The following is a 15,877-nucleotide window of genomic DNA, read 5'->3' as shown; positions in this document are numbered from 1 at the left end:
ATTGTGTGATTACTAAGGATATCAATGTAGAACACATTGGGAGAACAGTGAGACTCCCAAATGCATAAAAGAGTGGGATAAACATGAAGAAAGTTGGAGGCACCTTACTGTAAGCATAACCGCCTGAGGAATAGGACTCGGCAGGACACCAGATACTTATCTGCATATTTTTGCGATTTCATATGTTTTTATTTTACTCAGTGTATCCATTTCTACACATCAGAAGCTGTAATAAATATTCCCATTTTGCAAGCAAAGTGCTGCCAACTTTCTTTATGTTAATTACAATCTTTGTCATGTCAAAACTTGCTTGTCATCCTCATCTGCGCAGTACAACAGTAAAAGTATGGAATTAGTTACATAATATACAGACCAGCGACTGTAAGTCATCTCGAGCTGTTGGGGAGAGGTGGGTAGTGAATAATGTCAAATCACAAGTTTCCTAAAGATAATACCATAACTACTGTTAAACCACATGTCTCTGTTTCAACCTCACACTTTTTTTTTTTGCCATTTCTTCCATTTAATCCATTGCTCCTTTCCTCTGTAACCAAGATGATGGAGAACAGAACAAGGGCAGCACTTCATACCATCAACTTGCTGATTGCACAAGTTGCATTATATGGGCGTGACATTTTGGGGCTTCTGAGTCACCAGGACGTGAGATGAGGCAGGCCACAAAGAAATCCTCTAGGCCACAATATGCCTTAAATAAGCATAGAGGCAAATATGAAGGCACAAAAGGCGCTTATGAAAGTGGCTTCTATTAATATATTTAGGCATAAATATTCCTGGATGCAAACGTCCGTGCTATGTTGCACTCTCGCCTTCTACTGAGCATACGTTCATGCAGGGGCAGGCGCACTGACAAAAAAAGCAGCATAGTCAGTACATGTGGGCAGTGACAGTGTTTCAACTCAAAAAGCGGAAAAGAAGTTGGGGTAGACAACTGCAGACCAGTAAAACAAAGCCTAGCCTAGCATAGCACAGCGGTGTAAGGAAGAGAATATTACAGCCTCTGTCAATGTAGAAGTGTGGTAGTGTGTGAGAGAAAGAGCCACTTGAGTTCCCACTTACCCGCAGCTATGGGTGATTTCCTCTCATCCAGAAGCTGAATGGCAGTGCTGGCCAATACAACACTCTTGTTTTCTGATCCTAAGCCATACACATAAGCGCACACAAACACAACACACACACACACACACACACACACACACACACACACACACACACACACTGAGTTCAAATCACAGTCATATCATAATTTCTTATATTAGTTCTGAACTGACCACAGGGTTATTGGAGAGAGAAACACTGAACATAAATACCACAGAGTACTATTTCATGGCTACAGCTAACTGCCACAGTCCTCAGAGGAAGAGTGCATCCAAGGCAAGTCCGCCGAGTAAATAAGAGGCTCTCAGATCACTTGTATTAGCTGGCACTAATGGAAAGCCTGAGGCTGAGGACAGATGAGAACACATTCTCCCTCTGGAGGAGAAACCATTTTTTAGAGACATAGTTAAACTGAATATGCGTGAGGTGCCTATGTGTATGTGTGTGTGTGTGTGTGTATGTGTGTGTGTGTGTGTATCTTTTTGTGAGTGTGTATTTGTGTGTTCTGGCCAAGTCACTATGGAAAGGGCTGAACCTCTTCCTAAAGTATCTTATTTCAACCCACAGCAATCAGTCCTTTCCACAAGAACACAGCCCAGAATTAATAAGAGAGGAAGGGGAGGCAGAGATGCATGGCGAGAGAAAACGACCAAATATGGGTAAAAGAGGAAAAAAGGGGATAGAGGATATTAAAACAGCTCTTTGTGATATAAATGACTAAATAACTTCATTTGTGCATTTGACAAACTGTAAGCTTGTTTTGAAATACCTTATAGTAGGCGAGTATGTGTCCTGTTGCACTTGGTGCTGTTATTCTTACAATGACTACAAGTTGCATTACGTTACACTAGTAATGGCTACTGTGTAGAACTATAAAGAATTTAAAAGTGATATCTGCCTTATTTCTAAACATTTGACGTTGTGAGGATGATTGATTTTTCATCTTTCAGAAATAAAAATGTACGACTAACCTGTGTTGAAAGGTAGAGAGTAGACAAAGGTACCAGGAACTTGTTCTGCCGCTCTCTTGTACCACAGGGGAAAGTGATCGGCGTTGAACACCCCCTCTTTGTCTTCAGCTGTCAGGAAGTCTCTTGAAGCAGACAGGAAGCAGAGGTGATGATACAAATGATGCATATGCAAAACATAGGATGTGTACTTTGGAACCAGGAAGGGAGCAAGTGTGCACACTATACATACTATACATAAAGTCAGCATACTTACTGGTTTGTAAGCTCGTCAGGCACCACAAACAGGTTTATTCTGGAAAGGCCTGTTCTTGTGCCCAGGTAGGCTATCTCCACTCCTTTGTCAGAGTTCCTGTGTATTATGACAAAGAGATAATCTGCAATTGTGCACAGTTATACAGTCTGTTTGCTCTCAGCACTATTTAAACAGAAATAAAAGCTTTAAGAGACATGAGGATTTTTGGTGTTTGGTAAAATAAACTGCGAGATTTTGAGTTGAGTCCTTCAATAATATTTTCTGTTTTCAATAAGAACATGAAAAAAAGAACAGCGACCTACTCAGACTTATTGAGTACGAGGCTGGTCCAGTAGGCCTCCAACGGGGCAGTCACGACCGCATCAAAGAGAACCTCCTGAATTAGCTCTTTGTCACCTAACAAAGCAAAAAAAAATAAATGTTCATGTTCATTAGCAAACCAGTGACCACAAAAAAAAACATCTGATAAAAATTTAATTAAGGAAGGCGGGATGTAGATGAGTTTAACTAACATTGCAGGTGGGGTTCGTGGCCACTGAGATAGAGTTTGATCGCCTCTATCTGGGACAGGTAGCGGTGCTCTGGGTGCTCGTCTGTGTTGCAGTATGTCCTGTCATATGACAAGATAAGACAATACAGATTTTTATTTTTATTGTTATATAACATACAGTCACAGATAGTTTCCTTTCAAAACCGATTTCTTAGCCAATTATTTATTATCTGCTTCAAATTGCAATAACTATTGAACCTCCGTCATATAATCCAGTTGCTTTCAGTTGCTTTGTGATTGCAAGGCATCCACAATGAACAAAGTCTGAAGTAAAACAAAGATGGTTTTCCCATTTGCAAGCATTAGTTTGAAAAGCATTTACTGTAATTTGTTTAGATGTTGGTTCCGAATCCTGGTGACCACAAGTCATCAAGTGACACAAACCATCAAGTCAAAGTCCTACAGATCCCAAAGCGGTTGTATAACTGTTGTATTGCAGCAAAACTATAACTTTGTTTGATTTTATAATTTGGCAGTATATTTAAGATGAAGTCCAATCACAATGTCACTCAGTGTATTGTCAGAACAGAACATACAGCGATGTTGATATACTCTTACCACTCGTCTGCCAGTGCTACATCAGGATGCTCCAAGTCATGAAGTCCTGTAACAAAATAAGAACTACATATCTCAAACTAAATGAGCAAAGGCACTCAATGTGAACTCATAATAATAGGGCTAGGCATCTACACCTCAAATGCACACACACTTAAACACACACACCAGGGGTGAAAAATGTGTTTTTTGAATGGATGTGACAGGTCTGATTAGATCAGGAAGAGCCAAGTCATGCTCAGAGGGCTCCGCATGATGGACATGTTTAGAGAAACACACAGACACAGACACACACACCACCGCTACATGAATATTAACATGCATGAGGCTGGACATAAAAATAGGCACACATACACACACGGGCCAACATACGCTTACACTGTCAAGACAAGGACAAGTACAACACACCTAAGGAGCCACAAGAGAAATATTTCACTTCCTGCCCAATTGTGGCTTTCAAGTTCATTACTAATACATTACTACTGAATGTGTGCGTGAGTGTGTGAGCGACAGAGAGATGGAAGAAAGTGGGAGAAACAAAGACCACATGAAAAATAATCCCTAGTTATGTATATATTAGTTACCAGTGGGGGAGAAGAAGAAAGCACATTTACAAGTATTGTTCTTAAGTAGACTTTTGAAGTACTTGTACTCAGAGGTGGACAGAGCACACAGCTCCATTACTTAAGTCAAAGTATAGAGACTCCTGGTCAAATATTACTACAATACTTGGAGTACTGGAGTACTTGATTTTAAAAATACTTAACTATTCAAAAGTGCATACATTCTACACCTGTAAAATAAAAAGCTTTAAAAAGCCTATAGAAATGACCATTAGTCACTCGACCAACCTCAGCATAAAGATGGCTACTACTATGAGCTGTCCGATTAAAGGTTTATCTGGAACTAAACGAACATTACCTCGACACGCTTTCACAAGTTGGATGACTCATTTTTGTAGGCAGTGGTGAAGTTTGATCAACGTGGTAAACAAGGCAAATATTATACTAAAGGAATCTTTCTTTCTTTCGAAAACTTCAAACATAGACTTAAGATAAGAGCACGGTGCTCTGGTGAAGAATCTTCTGCGTCATCTTTATCTGATGTAGCCATCGTCAGGTCGCTGCCAGGTTCAAACTGAGCTGTTCAAACATGACTGACAGCGTAGGAGTTGGCTGGTTGTTCTCCTGCGATGAACACAGTGTATGGTCTACTGCATTTTAGAAAATAAGAGACAATCAATTCCGCTGACTAACAGCTCTGCTTCAAAGTAACGAGTACTTCAGAGAAATGTAGTTGAATCACAAGTATAGTATTTGTCTTTTAAGGGCAAAGGAGTTAAAGTCATAAGTAAGAGTATAAGTAAAAAAAATAAAAGATACTCATAAAGTACTGATATGGAAAAATATACTTAAGTACAGTCCTCAAGTAAATGTACTTCATTACTGGCCACCCCTGCTTGTACTTAAGGTATTTTCAATTTACGCTACTTTAAACTTATACTCCACAACATTTTTGAGGGAAATTATACTTCACTGCACTTCCAGTATTTCAAGGCTATAGTGTACCAGTAACCTATACCATAGCTATATATATAGTATAGGCTACATACCATATATATATATATATATATATATAATCAGCTTATATTAAACTTATGATTGAAATTCCCAAAAGAGTAGGAAGTAGATAGAATTAGTTCCACTTCCAGGTGCAACATTAAAATGCCACTTAGATGTTAATTCATAAGTAATAATAATCTTATTATATGAAGATCTGAGAGGGGACATTCTGCTAATACTTTTACTTGTGATACTTAAGTAATGTTAGTGTGGCTGTGTCCATTTTCCAACTTAAGCAATAGAGTTGAAGCAAATAGTTGAAGTGTGCTTCAGTAAAATCTGCGTTTTTCATTCAAACCGTCTACTGAAAATGCTGAGACATGGTAACACAATAAACAAATTAGACACAACAAGCACTACAAACACTCCATGCTCATCAACTTATAGAGATATAGATATACTATATTAACTAGCAAGCCCCAACAACTTGTTTCACACCTTAACCAATCGGGGGCCAGTGACTGCAGCCATGACTGGTCCTAATCAAGCATACAGCAGTGAAACTATAGAGCTGCTTATGCTTAGAAAATGAACTACGACAAAATAATAACTTTATATTAAAAATATTTTTGTATTTTAAGGCAGTAAAATTCTGAAAGCAGAACTTTTACTTTTAATGGAATTCTATATTATATCAGATATAATTCCCTGTATTAAATACAAAGAATCCATGACTGCGGCCTTGTACCTATGACCGAATCACAGCCGTGCTGATATTCAGTACATCAGTCCCTCTCGTATGATATTGCTTAAATACAGATTAGATATCAGGGAAACCAGCCAGCGGAATATTTTTAAATTAAAATATTTCTAAAAGAAAGCTAAAAGCACATCTCTCCACTTTAGCCTTCAACTAGCTACGAATTTCCTGATACAGGCTCTGCTTTGCACTTATACACTGCTGCACTTCGTTTAAAATGTTGCATTTTACTTTATTTTTTTTATTTCAATATTATTATTATCCTATTCTAATATTATTATTATTATTATCAAATGGGCTATATTTTCCATATTATGTTACATTATTATGTCATTATGTTATCCCTGTTCTTTCTATGTCTATTTCAATTTGAAGCACTCAGTGCATGTAATGTCTTTATTGGGAAGCACAGAATTTCTTGTATGAGAGGTGGCAGGTGGGGAGGGGGGTGAGGGTGGGGTGTTATACACAGACAGAGCACAACAGACAGAAATGATGACAAAGATAACAAAGGTAAAAGTGAGTAGCAGAAAAGGTTTCCTACCTTCCTCCACTGTGACATTCCCTCTGAAGAAAAACTTCCCATGGCCTCTGGAAAGAGCTACACCTAGACTAAAAATAACAACAACAACAAAATAAATTCTAAATAGATAATTTACCAGTTCTTTGTTATGCAGAGAAAACTGGGATTCCTTATTCTTCAGTCACTCTAAACTGTATTTACTGCTCAAAGAAATGGCTCCAGTTTTCTTACCTGAAAGGAGTCCCCTTGATGTCTGTGTAGAAGTAATCATTATGCAACACCAATACACGTTTCTGAAATGAAAGAGATTAATAAATTCTATTAAACGCTGCAGTAAACAGTCGGCAGTGCGATGGCAGTTATCTGATGTGATTCCCTGCACTCTGGCTCCATCTAGTGGAGCAGGGAGTACATGCTTTTGGTTAGCAGTCTGTCACTGGACCTGTTACTCTGCAGATGGATGTGTGGTTCTGCGGCGTGAATATGCAGGTACATGTAGATTTGAGTGTGTGTATATGTGTGTCTGCAGATGTGTATTTACATAGTGAATGCTTAATAATCAGGCTAATGTATAACGCTCTTGACAAAGCTTTGAAAATGCACACGCACACACACACACACCTGAGTGCCTCTCTCTCTCCCTCTCTCAGACAGGCAAATAGTAAAAGAGAATCACTGGGCTGCTGTCTCTCCCGCATTCAGCAACATGTGCTTGGTGGAGATAAGGGGCTCACACACAGACAGACACACACCCATGCATGCAGAGCAAACCAAATCAGAAACAAAATCCCCTAGTCAATCCTGTACATTACTGTGCCAAGTGTAACAACCCCTTGGCAGAGTGGATTCTCCCTGCTGAGTATTTTCTCTGGCTCACCCTCTGGGACCATCCGAAAAGTGCTCGTTGGTGTGTGTTTGTGAATTTCTGAATTTTGGGCTCCTCACCCCTTTGTCGACACTCTTCTTCACCTCCATGGAGAAGGTCCCTGTCTTCCTGTTGACCATGGCATTTCTCAGCTAGCAGCACAAAGAACAGAGGAAATTTCAAACATCAGATTTTCATTGAGGGGTGAGTGTGTGGTGACGCTTCATGCAGATTTACTACAAGTATCTCACCGTGTCGTCCTTATCCTCCCACTCCACCTCAGACAGATCCACACTGCTGTAGTTTGGCTTCCTTCGCTTCTTGCCGTCCCCATACTGTGGACACACAGGAACCATGTAAACACACATGCGTGCACAGAGATAGAGAGACACTGGAGAAAATGAAAGCCATATACCATAAAAGAGGACTGCAGCCCATTATCATTGTTATTTACAATGACTCGATCTGTTCAATTATGTTTTTTTTTCTTCATTATATGTTATAATAGTCAATAAGATATCCGAAAATAGTGAAAAAGATAGTGAAAATAGTGACAATCTGAAATTGTTTGTTTGTTCAGCATTGTGGTAGTCAGTGTAGTGATAGTCAATTTACAATGATATGAACTAGATAAAAGTAGCATTTGAGAAGCTGCAAAATAAATGTTGCAAAAAAAAGAAAAAAAACAGCAATTAAATCACAAATTAAATTGTATTTTCTGGCAGGACAGGACACAGAAGAATTGAGACAGTTAGCTTCAAGCATAAAGACAGGAAGGTGGAAACAGCCTGGGTCTGTGTGGAGTAAAAAAAAAAAAAGAAAAAGATCCACCTACTAGCTCCACTAAATCTCATCAACATTAATTAACACACGGTTATTTAATCAATGGAAAAACAGAAATGTAAAATAAAAAGACACATTTTTGGATTTCACAGAGAGTTGCATGCTGTAACTATATCTTGGCAGGTGCAGTGACTCCCTGGAGTCTTACCATCACCACAAAGTGACCAAGCAACCAGGTAAAGCTAAGCTCATCATCTCCTGTCTCTCGCTTCATATTTAACAGACATTTTTTTTTTTTTTAGAGGGATGATTTATGTATCTGTGATGTTCATTTATCTCCCCTCCCCTCCCCTCCCCTCCTCTCCTCTCCCCCTAAGACCCTGTTTGATTTGGACAGTAAATAAAGGTTACACAGGCCAGAGTATTGGGCTTATTAATGTGTACTTTATGTGTCTATCCGTGTGTGTGTGCTGTATGTGTGTACTTGTGAGCCCCCCTCTCCATTCATCTGTCAATGAGGACAGCATCCCACCTCTCATTAGTTGTTAAACACTGTTCATTAGCGTCTTTAATTAGACCACCATTAAACCATCTGTCTGTCTGTGTCACTGTCTGTTCTCTCTTCTCCTCCTCGTCTGTTCTCCTCATCCCTCAGTATCTCTCCATTTCCTTCCAGTGTTGCACCCCGCTTTGTCACTCTGCACCTATTCTCACATTAAGCAGGTTCCTTGCTTTCCTCAAGCTCCGCCCCCCCCAACCCCCCCCCATCCCTCCCTCTCTGCACTTTCTCCCCTCATCCTCTTGTGAGAGGAGTGAGTGAGTACAATGGAGTTAATCACAGCCATTCAGAAGCTGTATCTCTGTCTATTCACAGCACCAGCGGAGGCCTGGAACACAATCCCCTCATCTGCATACCACCACATAGCCAACACACACACGCGGCCACAGCACATAGACATAGAGCACCCACACAACTACACACAAATTTTCGATGTCAATCGGCATCACAATGTGACAACGAAATCAGTAATTGACTTGACATGAACTCAAGAGTTAGTATTCCTCGGTGGTCTGTACAAAATAAATTAATACATTTGAACTTCAATCTCTACGCCATAAAAAGGATTGTTATGATAATAAGGTTCATACTCAGTTAACTCGTAACAGAGCACTTGAATGGCGCTGGAGGTAATACTCACAAGTGGCCGTAGATCTGGGTGCGTGAGGATGTAGCCGTTGTTGGTGATTGCAAAGGCGTAGCCGTGAATGCCCAGCTAGAAGGATACACACAAAAACACACACACACACACACACACACACACACACACACGCACGAAATGGATGCATGAAGAATTCGTAGCTCATTGTAAATCCCCGCTAATCAGGCCCTTTGTAATTTTCACAGACAGAATCTTTGTCTTTGTGGTGAAACTTACAAAACTGCACAATACAGAAGGCCGGCCTCAGTCGTGCATGTCTGGACAAATAACACACTTTCAAAGCTTAAAACCTTACACCCAACCAAGGTTCACATCTACAAGAAAAAGAAATTAACACAGGGGGTGTGGTGGGGGACACTTCCAGAATGCATTAGTATACATAATGTGTATAATTTTCTTGTCATAACTGGACATGAGTAATAAGCTGTGAATAATCAGTGTCACAACTTCAACAAAACCTCAGATTTATCTCCTACTGGTTTTGGCATTCAATTACCGCACCGTGGAGCAGGACTGACATACGCACAGACATGAGTAATAAAATATAAAAAAATGTTTTTAAATCCTTTCACTTGCTTTAGTTTTTTACTGACTTAGCATCCAGGTGAATAGCGCATTCATAAAGCCCAATCATGTGGTTGAAAAAGACATCCAAGTTTGGTTCTGAATATAAAACCCCTCACATCTATAATTACTCATAGGAATAATGGAGTGACGTTGGGTGTGGTACCTTGTATTTGGGGATGGTCTTGAGCAGCTCAGAGACGGGAACATCTGTCCCAACCACCCCTAGAAGGATCCCGCGGTTTCTCTGGAAGCACACACATTACAACAATTCTTAAGTTGTGTTTGAAAGGTCACTTACATAACACCGTCTCTTACAGATCCACTGTTTATGATATAAGAAATTTCAGTTTACAATATATATTCAATTAGTGATGCTCTACTGTATCCTCATTTACAGATTCCAATCAAACTGAAATTAGTGTCCTTCAAATACAAACATAATTAACCATTATTTCACAATTTGTGTCTAATCTCTCAAAACCTAATTTCTCTTGAGTTATACAAGCAGTAATTGCATAGTTTTTCAATTAAACTGCAAGTTTGTGGGAGAAAAATAGTAGGGGAAAAACAACGGCTGTGGAAATGTACGTGCTATGTGAACTTACAGTCTCATTCTTGGTACTGAACACTGGCATTGCCACTGTGGTCATCAGAACTGGACCTTGACCGTCGTCCAACTGAATGAGTCATGAGATATGAACAGTGAAAGAGAGCAATAGAGTAAGAAGGAGAGAGAGAGAGAGAGACAGCGAGAGAGAGAGAGAGGGAGGGAAAAGAGGGAAGCTAATGATGAAACATTGTTGTTACAGTTGCAAAAGAAATGTAACTGCACAGCACATTGCGTGGCATCATGCATATTAAATGAAAGATCTTGCTTCGTAACACCCAGTGAGTGATTATTTCAAGCTGCATAACACCCGTTGCTTTAGTAGCGAACCTGATAGGAGCTCTGCAGCAGACCTAGTCATATTATCTTCTTGAGGGACCTGCAAAACTTCCATGACATGTTTTATTCATGTCTATTATTTGCCTTAAAATGTATTCAATCACAGCCTGCCTTTGATCTCGTGCAGAATAAGCTTATCCAAAGGCAATGCTTCTAGTTTGGATCTGGGTATCTTCCCTCCCTAAAGACTGCTGGAATAATTATGATATTTATCTTTCCGGCGGCTGTCTGTATCTGCCGATGATATCCATTAGAGATGAAAGCTTGACACTGTTATGAGGAGACCGGAGGAAGGCTTCGTACTCGGCAAAAAGTGGTCTGACCTTGTCCACTCCTAAATGTCAAAACTGGCTAAATGTCAGTCACTCGTGCAGTTTGTGCTCAAGTCAGCACAAGTAATTGGTGCTTTAATTGCGATATGAATCCCTGAACAAAATCCACAATGGCTGAAGTTAGATAGTGGTGGCAAAAAAAGCACAACTCACATCACATATGATTTGTTTCCGCTGCAGCAATCAACAGAGCATTACTTTCAGATTGTGTTATCAAATTCCAGCGTAGCGCTTTTTCTAAGGGAACCACCCATTTAACCAATCATCTTAAATGAACATTACACGCCTCCTGAACAGTCTACTTCCTCCAGCACCCCCTCGACCCCCACCACCACCACCCCCCACCACCACCAGTAATAACAGGTAATGACAGGAGACTGCTAGCATCCATTCTGTCTCCCTCAGACACTGGGAAAAGGGGGAAATTGGTGACCAGAGCTCAGACAGCTGGTAATAGCAATCCACAACGCAGTATTAGACATCAAAGAGAGAACAAAGCACACCTAAGTACAGCTGCTGTAACAATGGACAGCCTTGCTGCTGGAGAATGGGATCGATCAAAGGACAGGCGAAACGAGCAGAGCCTCGCTCTAAAAATACAAAATCTATTTCCAAGCCCAGGTGTATTGGATCATATATCACCTGTCTGTAAACATATGGACTGACATTTATTGCGTATCCCCACGAACTGTCGCTGAGCAATCCCCATCAAATGTGCACTCTTTGTACTTGAACCTAAGATGTTTTATTTCCGCTATATGTGCGCTTGGTGAAAATCAAGCTTGCCCAGCTGCTCTGGAAAATGACATGACATGACTGTAATTAAGAAGATAACAAGAGCTGCATGGAGAAAGGCAGCCAGCGACTGCATCTGTTGTACTCAAAGCCAACATCGCACTACGGATGATCTTCACTTGCCCTACCCAGGGGATGAAAGCCCTTTAAACTTGTGCTTCATTATCCCAACCCAGGAGAGTAAAGAGGCACTTCCTTGAACCATATACATGAGTGTCCTCCAACATGACTGTGCCCCAAGTCCCTATGGGAGGGCTCTTTCTCTAGAGTTTGACTTACCATACATAACCTGTGACCTCTGATGTAAGGTCAGAACTCACAGCACACATTTGGGCCAAATCTGCATCATCACTGCCTCTGTGGGTTTATCTGTATCAGTCAGAGTAAATGAGGTGTGTAAGTCCTTTCCCCCCGCTGTGGGTCAGAGGATGAAAAAACAACTCCACTGGGATCTAACACACTAGCTCCCCAATGACACAAATACCCACACACTTACACCCCTCAGAGGGTTCAGATACACACCCCTGCCCTGTGTTTGGTGTCTCACAGGTCACCTCTTAATCTAAGTTGCTGTGACAAATTGCGCGCTGGTTGGACGAGGTGACTCTTGTTTCCTTGGAGACCGAGCTTAATGATGTTGGTGTGTGTAAGTGATGGAGCCACAGCCCCCGTATAGGCTCATTTGGGAAAACTAAAACATACCCCATGGGAAGCCGAGCTGGCACGGACCCAGCACACGTTTTTACTTTGGGATTATCTATGGAAGCTCTCAATTACCACAATCAATATAACGATTTCTGGTTTGAAATGGTGGGGTTTACATTCATCCGTCAAGACATTTACTTACAGCTTACTACTTCAGTTTGTTCACATCCTTTATATTTTCTTCCAAACTTCTACTGGATCCTGTACCATTTTTTCTTCAAATTTCTCACATTCTTTCTCGAACAGTCTGAAAACACCCCTACCTCCCTCCTCCCATCATCCCTGAGCTCCAGTGTCAGTTCATCCGACAGAGTGGGAAACAAAGCCAAATGAGCCAGAGAATGATGGATGAAGCCGGTGAGACGAAGGATAGGAGGAAGAGGAGGGAGCGGTGGTGGTGGTGGTTGTTGGGGTGGGGGTGAGGGCTGGTGGTGGGGGGTGGCGGGTGGGGGGTGTCAGGAGTGGAGGGACGAGCACAGGTGGAGGAAAGGAAAGGAGCTGGAGAGGGAGACGTGACAGTGAAACCGAGGAAGAAAGGGGAGATACGCTATGGGAGAGAAAGGCTGCAATGTGAGGAATGGGGAGAAGAAGGAGGATGGAGGGTACGTCTGAAAAGATGTTACTCATCAGCCCTGGATAACGAGATCCCAGATGCTCATAATTTGCCTAACACTCAGCCAATCCTTGGAGTTTTGCGAACTTTCTTATCAGACACTATCAGCACGCAGGGGCGAACGTTTGTGTGTCTGTCAGTTACCGTCTGTTTCACTTGCAGACGACTGTTGCGTACGTGTTCTCACAGCGCCCAGGCCGGAGCTGTGCTGGGGTGATTATATGCAAAGAAGCAGTGCAGATTCCTAGCTAATCCCAATTATCATGTCTAACAATATGATATCTATTTCTGTTTTCTGCTGAGCCGCTTCGATGTCAATCAGCTCGGGTCTATCACACTAACAGTACCATGTCAGACATATGGGCTGCCAGCTGTCTAATGTGACTGCTCTATGCTCAGCTAATGCTGGGGGGGTGTGTGTGTGTGTGTGTGTGTGTGGGGGGGGGGGGTGGCGGTTGGGGGCCACCATCATTATTGTTATGATTATAGAGCTGCTTATCTCAACCCACATATGATTTATAAAACACTGAAAACGATAAAAACGCATCAGAAAAGATCATCCCGCCAGTCATTATAGGCTATTGGATTTTCACCAAGAAGATGACAAAACAGCTTATTCTGGAGAATTCTACCAAAACAAATAACACAGGCAATCTTGTTTTCACACCAAAATCACACAGGCAAAAGAGCAAAATGTAGCCTCACATTTACACACACGGTCACACTGCCAGGCCGGGAGATACTGGCAAAGCACGGCCAACACAGAATCATCAATGATGAATGAGTGTGAGTGTGCACAGACGTGTGTGTGTGTGTGTGTGTGTGTTAGTGTGTGTGTGTGTGTGTGTGTTAGTGTGTGTGTGAGTGTGTGTTTGATCAGACGTGCAGAAGAGAGCGATCAGCTGAACCGACAACAACCACGATGCATGGTTTGAATCAGGAGGTTGACGGACAACATACGAGAGTGACACACAAGAAAATGCCATGGGTCAGTATATGGTGGTTAGTTCACCCCAATTATGCCTTCATCTCACAAAGATCAGAGACCAGAACGCACATGCACATGGACACACACCAGGCCTCAACACAGCACAATACAGCGATGACCTCAAAGCAGGATTTTTTACCTTTTGCGCTTGGGGGAGCTAAAGAGCAGATTAAGGAGGAGAGGAGGGGAGAAGAAGGAAGAGGAAGGGGGGAGGGGAGGGGGAGAGAAAGGGTCAATACGTTTGTGGATAAGTTTCAGAAAGCCTTCCAGTGTAGTTTCCACTGAATGGAGTTCTAGCACCAGTGGGTGCGCTAAATCCACTGACATTGACTTTGACTGCAACTTTAAAAACAGTGGCTGTGTCAAGAGAGGAGAGCTTTATGGCTATCAGGCTTGCAGCAGAGGAAGCAACACTTAAGCTGTTGCTGTTGAGTCAGAGTTGAGTGCATGTACTTTGACTGTGATAAACGCATGGGGATAATGAGGACGAAAATAAGCGGAGAAAGACGGACAAAAATGTAAAACATGAGAGATATGAAGAGGACTGCAGAGAGAGAAAGCGTTCACTTTCATGTGCTGCAGCGTTGATAGCCTGTGGGTAGTTCTGCTAGAGGGCACTTACCTTTGTCTCCTTACATTTTTTAAGCTCTCTGTCTCTTAATCTATTTAGAAACAGCTGAGGACAAATGGCTGCTTTTCACTCTCTATGGCCAAACACAATAACTCGAACAAAAGAGGAGCTCTGTGAATGCATGAATAACACAGTATATTGTGTGTAGATTATGTATTACAGAGAATTGGATGGGTCAGTCATCCTCTATCCTCCAGGGTTTTTTAAGCGATGATAATGGCATGTATGGGCGATTTAGCTATGCATGGTATTATATGGAGTATGTGCCATTGCCATTGCCAGTTTATTAGGTACCCCTTGCGAAACTAATTGAGTCAACATCCTTGTGATAAATCTTACCTTCATGAAGGTTATAATGTTCACATTTTGTAGAAACTGTTATCAACGAAGGTAGGCTACATAACAACAACACCTGTCAGTATAATATAGCACCAAAAGCTAAATCCTCCAAAATGATCATAAAATTGAATCAACACCTCTATCTAATAAAGTTTCAACAAGCAGTAGCATGCGTTTTAGCTAGGTGTGCCAAACGGAGCTGGTAACTTTGTGTATTTAATGTGTGTCTGTGTGCGGTATGGTACGAGGTTGAGAGATCCGAGACTAACTCACCAATGTTCTACTCACGCTACACAACTCCCAAACACACACCGGAGGCTCATTGACTTAATAGTTCCATCTGCTGCGCACACACACACACACACAACACACACACACACACACACACACACACACACACACACACACAAACACACACACACACACACACACACACACACACACACACACACACACACACACACACACACACACACACACAAACACAAACACACTTGCTTTCACACAGTCACAGTCTGAGACATGAAAAGGCAAAACACACAGTCAACCCTCCACTTGCGTTCATTGCTACTATATTCCTTTGGATTATACAATTAATTCATCCCGAAAATGCAAACGTATTACTCTGAACACACGATGAAACAAAATGCATTGTGGGATCAACTTTTTCTCGTTTAAATCTCTCAATCCATCACTACAGTATTCTGGACCCCTGATGTAGACAACCCAGTGGGTTGTCTATCTCAGAGAGCACTGTGGGAACTGGAGTCCAGTAGCAAGTGAGAGATGGCCTTGTTGACTCA

The 15,877-nt window shown here is 41.5% G+C and overlaps 1 protein-coding gene across 2 annotated transcripts in view; it reads right to left on the bottom strand.

Annotated features, from left to right (window-relative positions):
• cacna2d3a (calcium channel, voltage-dependent, alpha 2/delta subunit 3a) overlaps positions 1-15,877 on the bottom strand; it is a 118,690-nt gene that overhangs the window by 28,771 nt on the left and 74,042 nt on the right. The window contains exons 13-26 of one of the 2 annotated variants that reach the window (XM_056385356.1): positions 14,244-14,261; positions 10,331-10,402; positions 9,889-9,969; positions 9,138-9,212; positions 7,407-7,490; positions 7,236-7,307; positions 6,522-6,583; positions 6,312-6,379; positions 3,449-3,494; positions 2,853-2,950; positions 2,643-2,736; positions 2,341-2,436; positions 2,088-2,209; positions 1,078-1,155 (exon numbers count right to left, since the gene is read on the bottom strand). In XM_056385356.1, coding sequence (XP_056241331.1) covers positions 1,078-1,155; positions 2,088-2,209; positions 2,341-2,436; positions 2,643-2,736; positions 2,853-2,950; positions 3,449-3,494; positions 6,312-6,379; positions 6,522-6,583; positions 7,236-7,307; positions 7,407-7,490; positions 9,138-9,212; positions 9,889-9,969; positions 10,331-10,402; positions 14,244-14,261 — 1,066 coding nt within the window. The remainder of the gene's footprint in view (positions 1-1,077; positions 1,156-2,087; positions 2,210-2,340; positions 2,437-2,642; positions 2,737-2,852; positions 2,951-3,448; positions 3,495-6,311; positions 6,380-6,521; positions 6,584-7,235; positions 7,308-7,406; positions 7,491-9,137; positions 9,213-9,888; positions 9,970-10,330; positions 10,403-14,243; positions 14,262-15,877) is intronic. The other variant, XM_056385357.1, reaches the window with a different exon arrangement.

This window comes from Seriola aureovittata, chromosome 9, assembly GCF_021018895.1.
Source record: "Seriola aureovittata isolate HTS-2021-v1 ecotype China chromosome 9, ASM2101889v1, whole genome shotgun sequence".
NCBI classification, from domain to species: domain Eukaryota; kingdom Metazoa; phylum Chordata; class Actinopteri; order Carangiformes; family Carangidae; genus Seriola; species Seriola aureovittata.
Note: the sequence above shows the minus strand (reverse complement) of the source record. Positions and strands in the feature narration are given on the sequence as shown.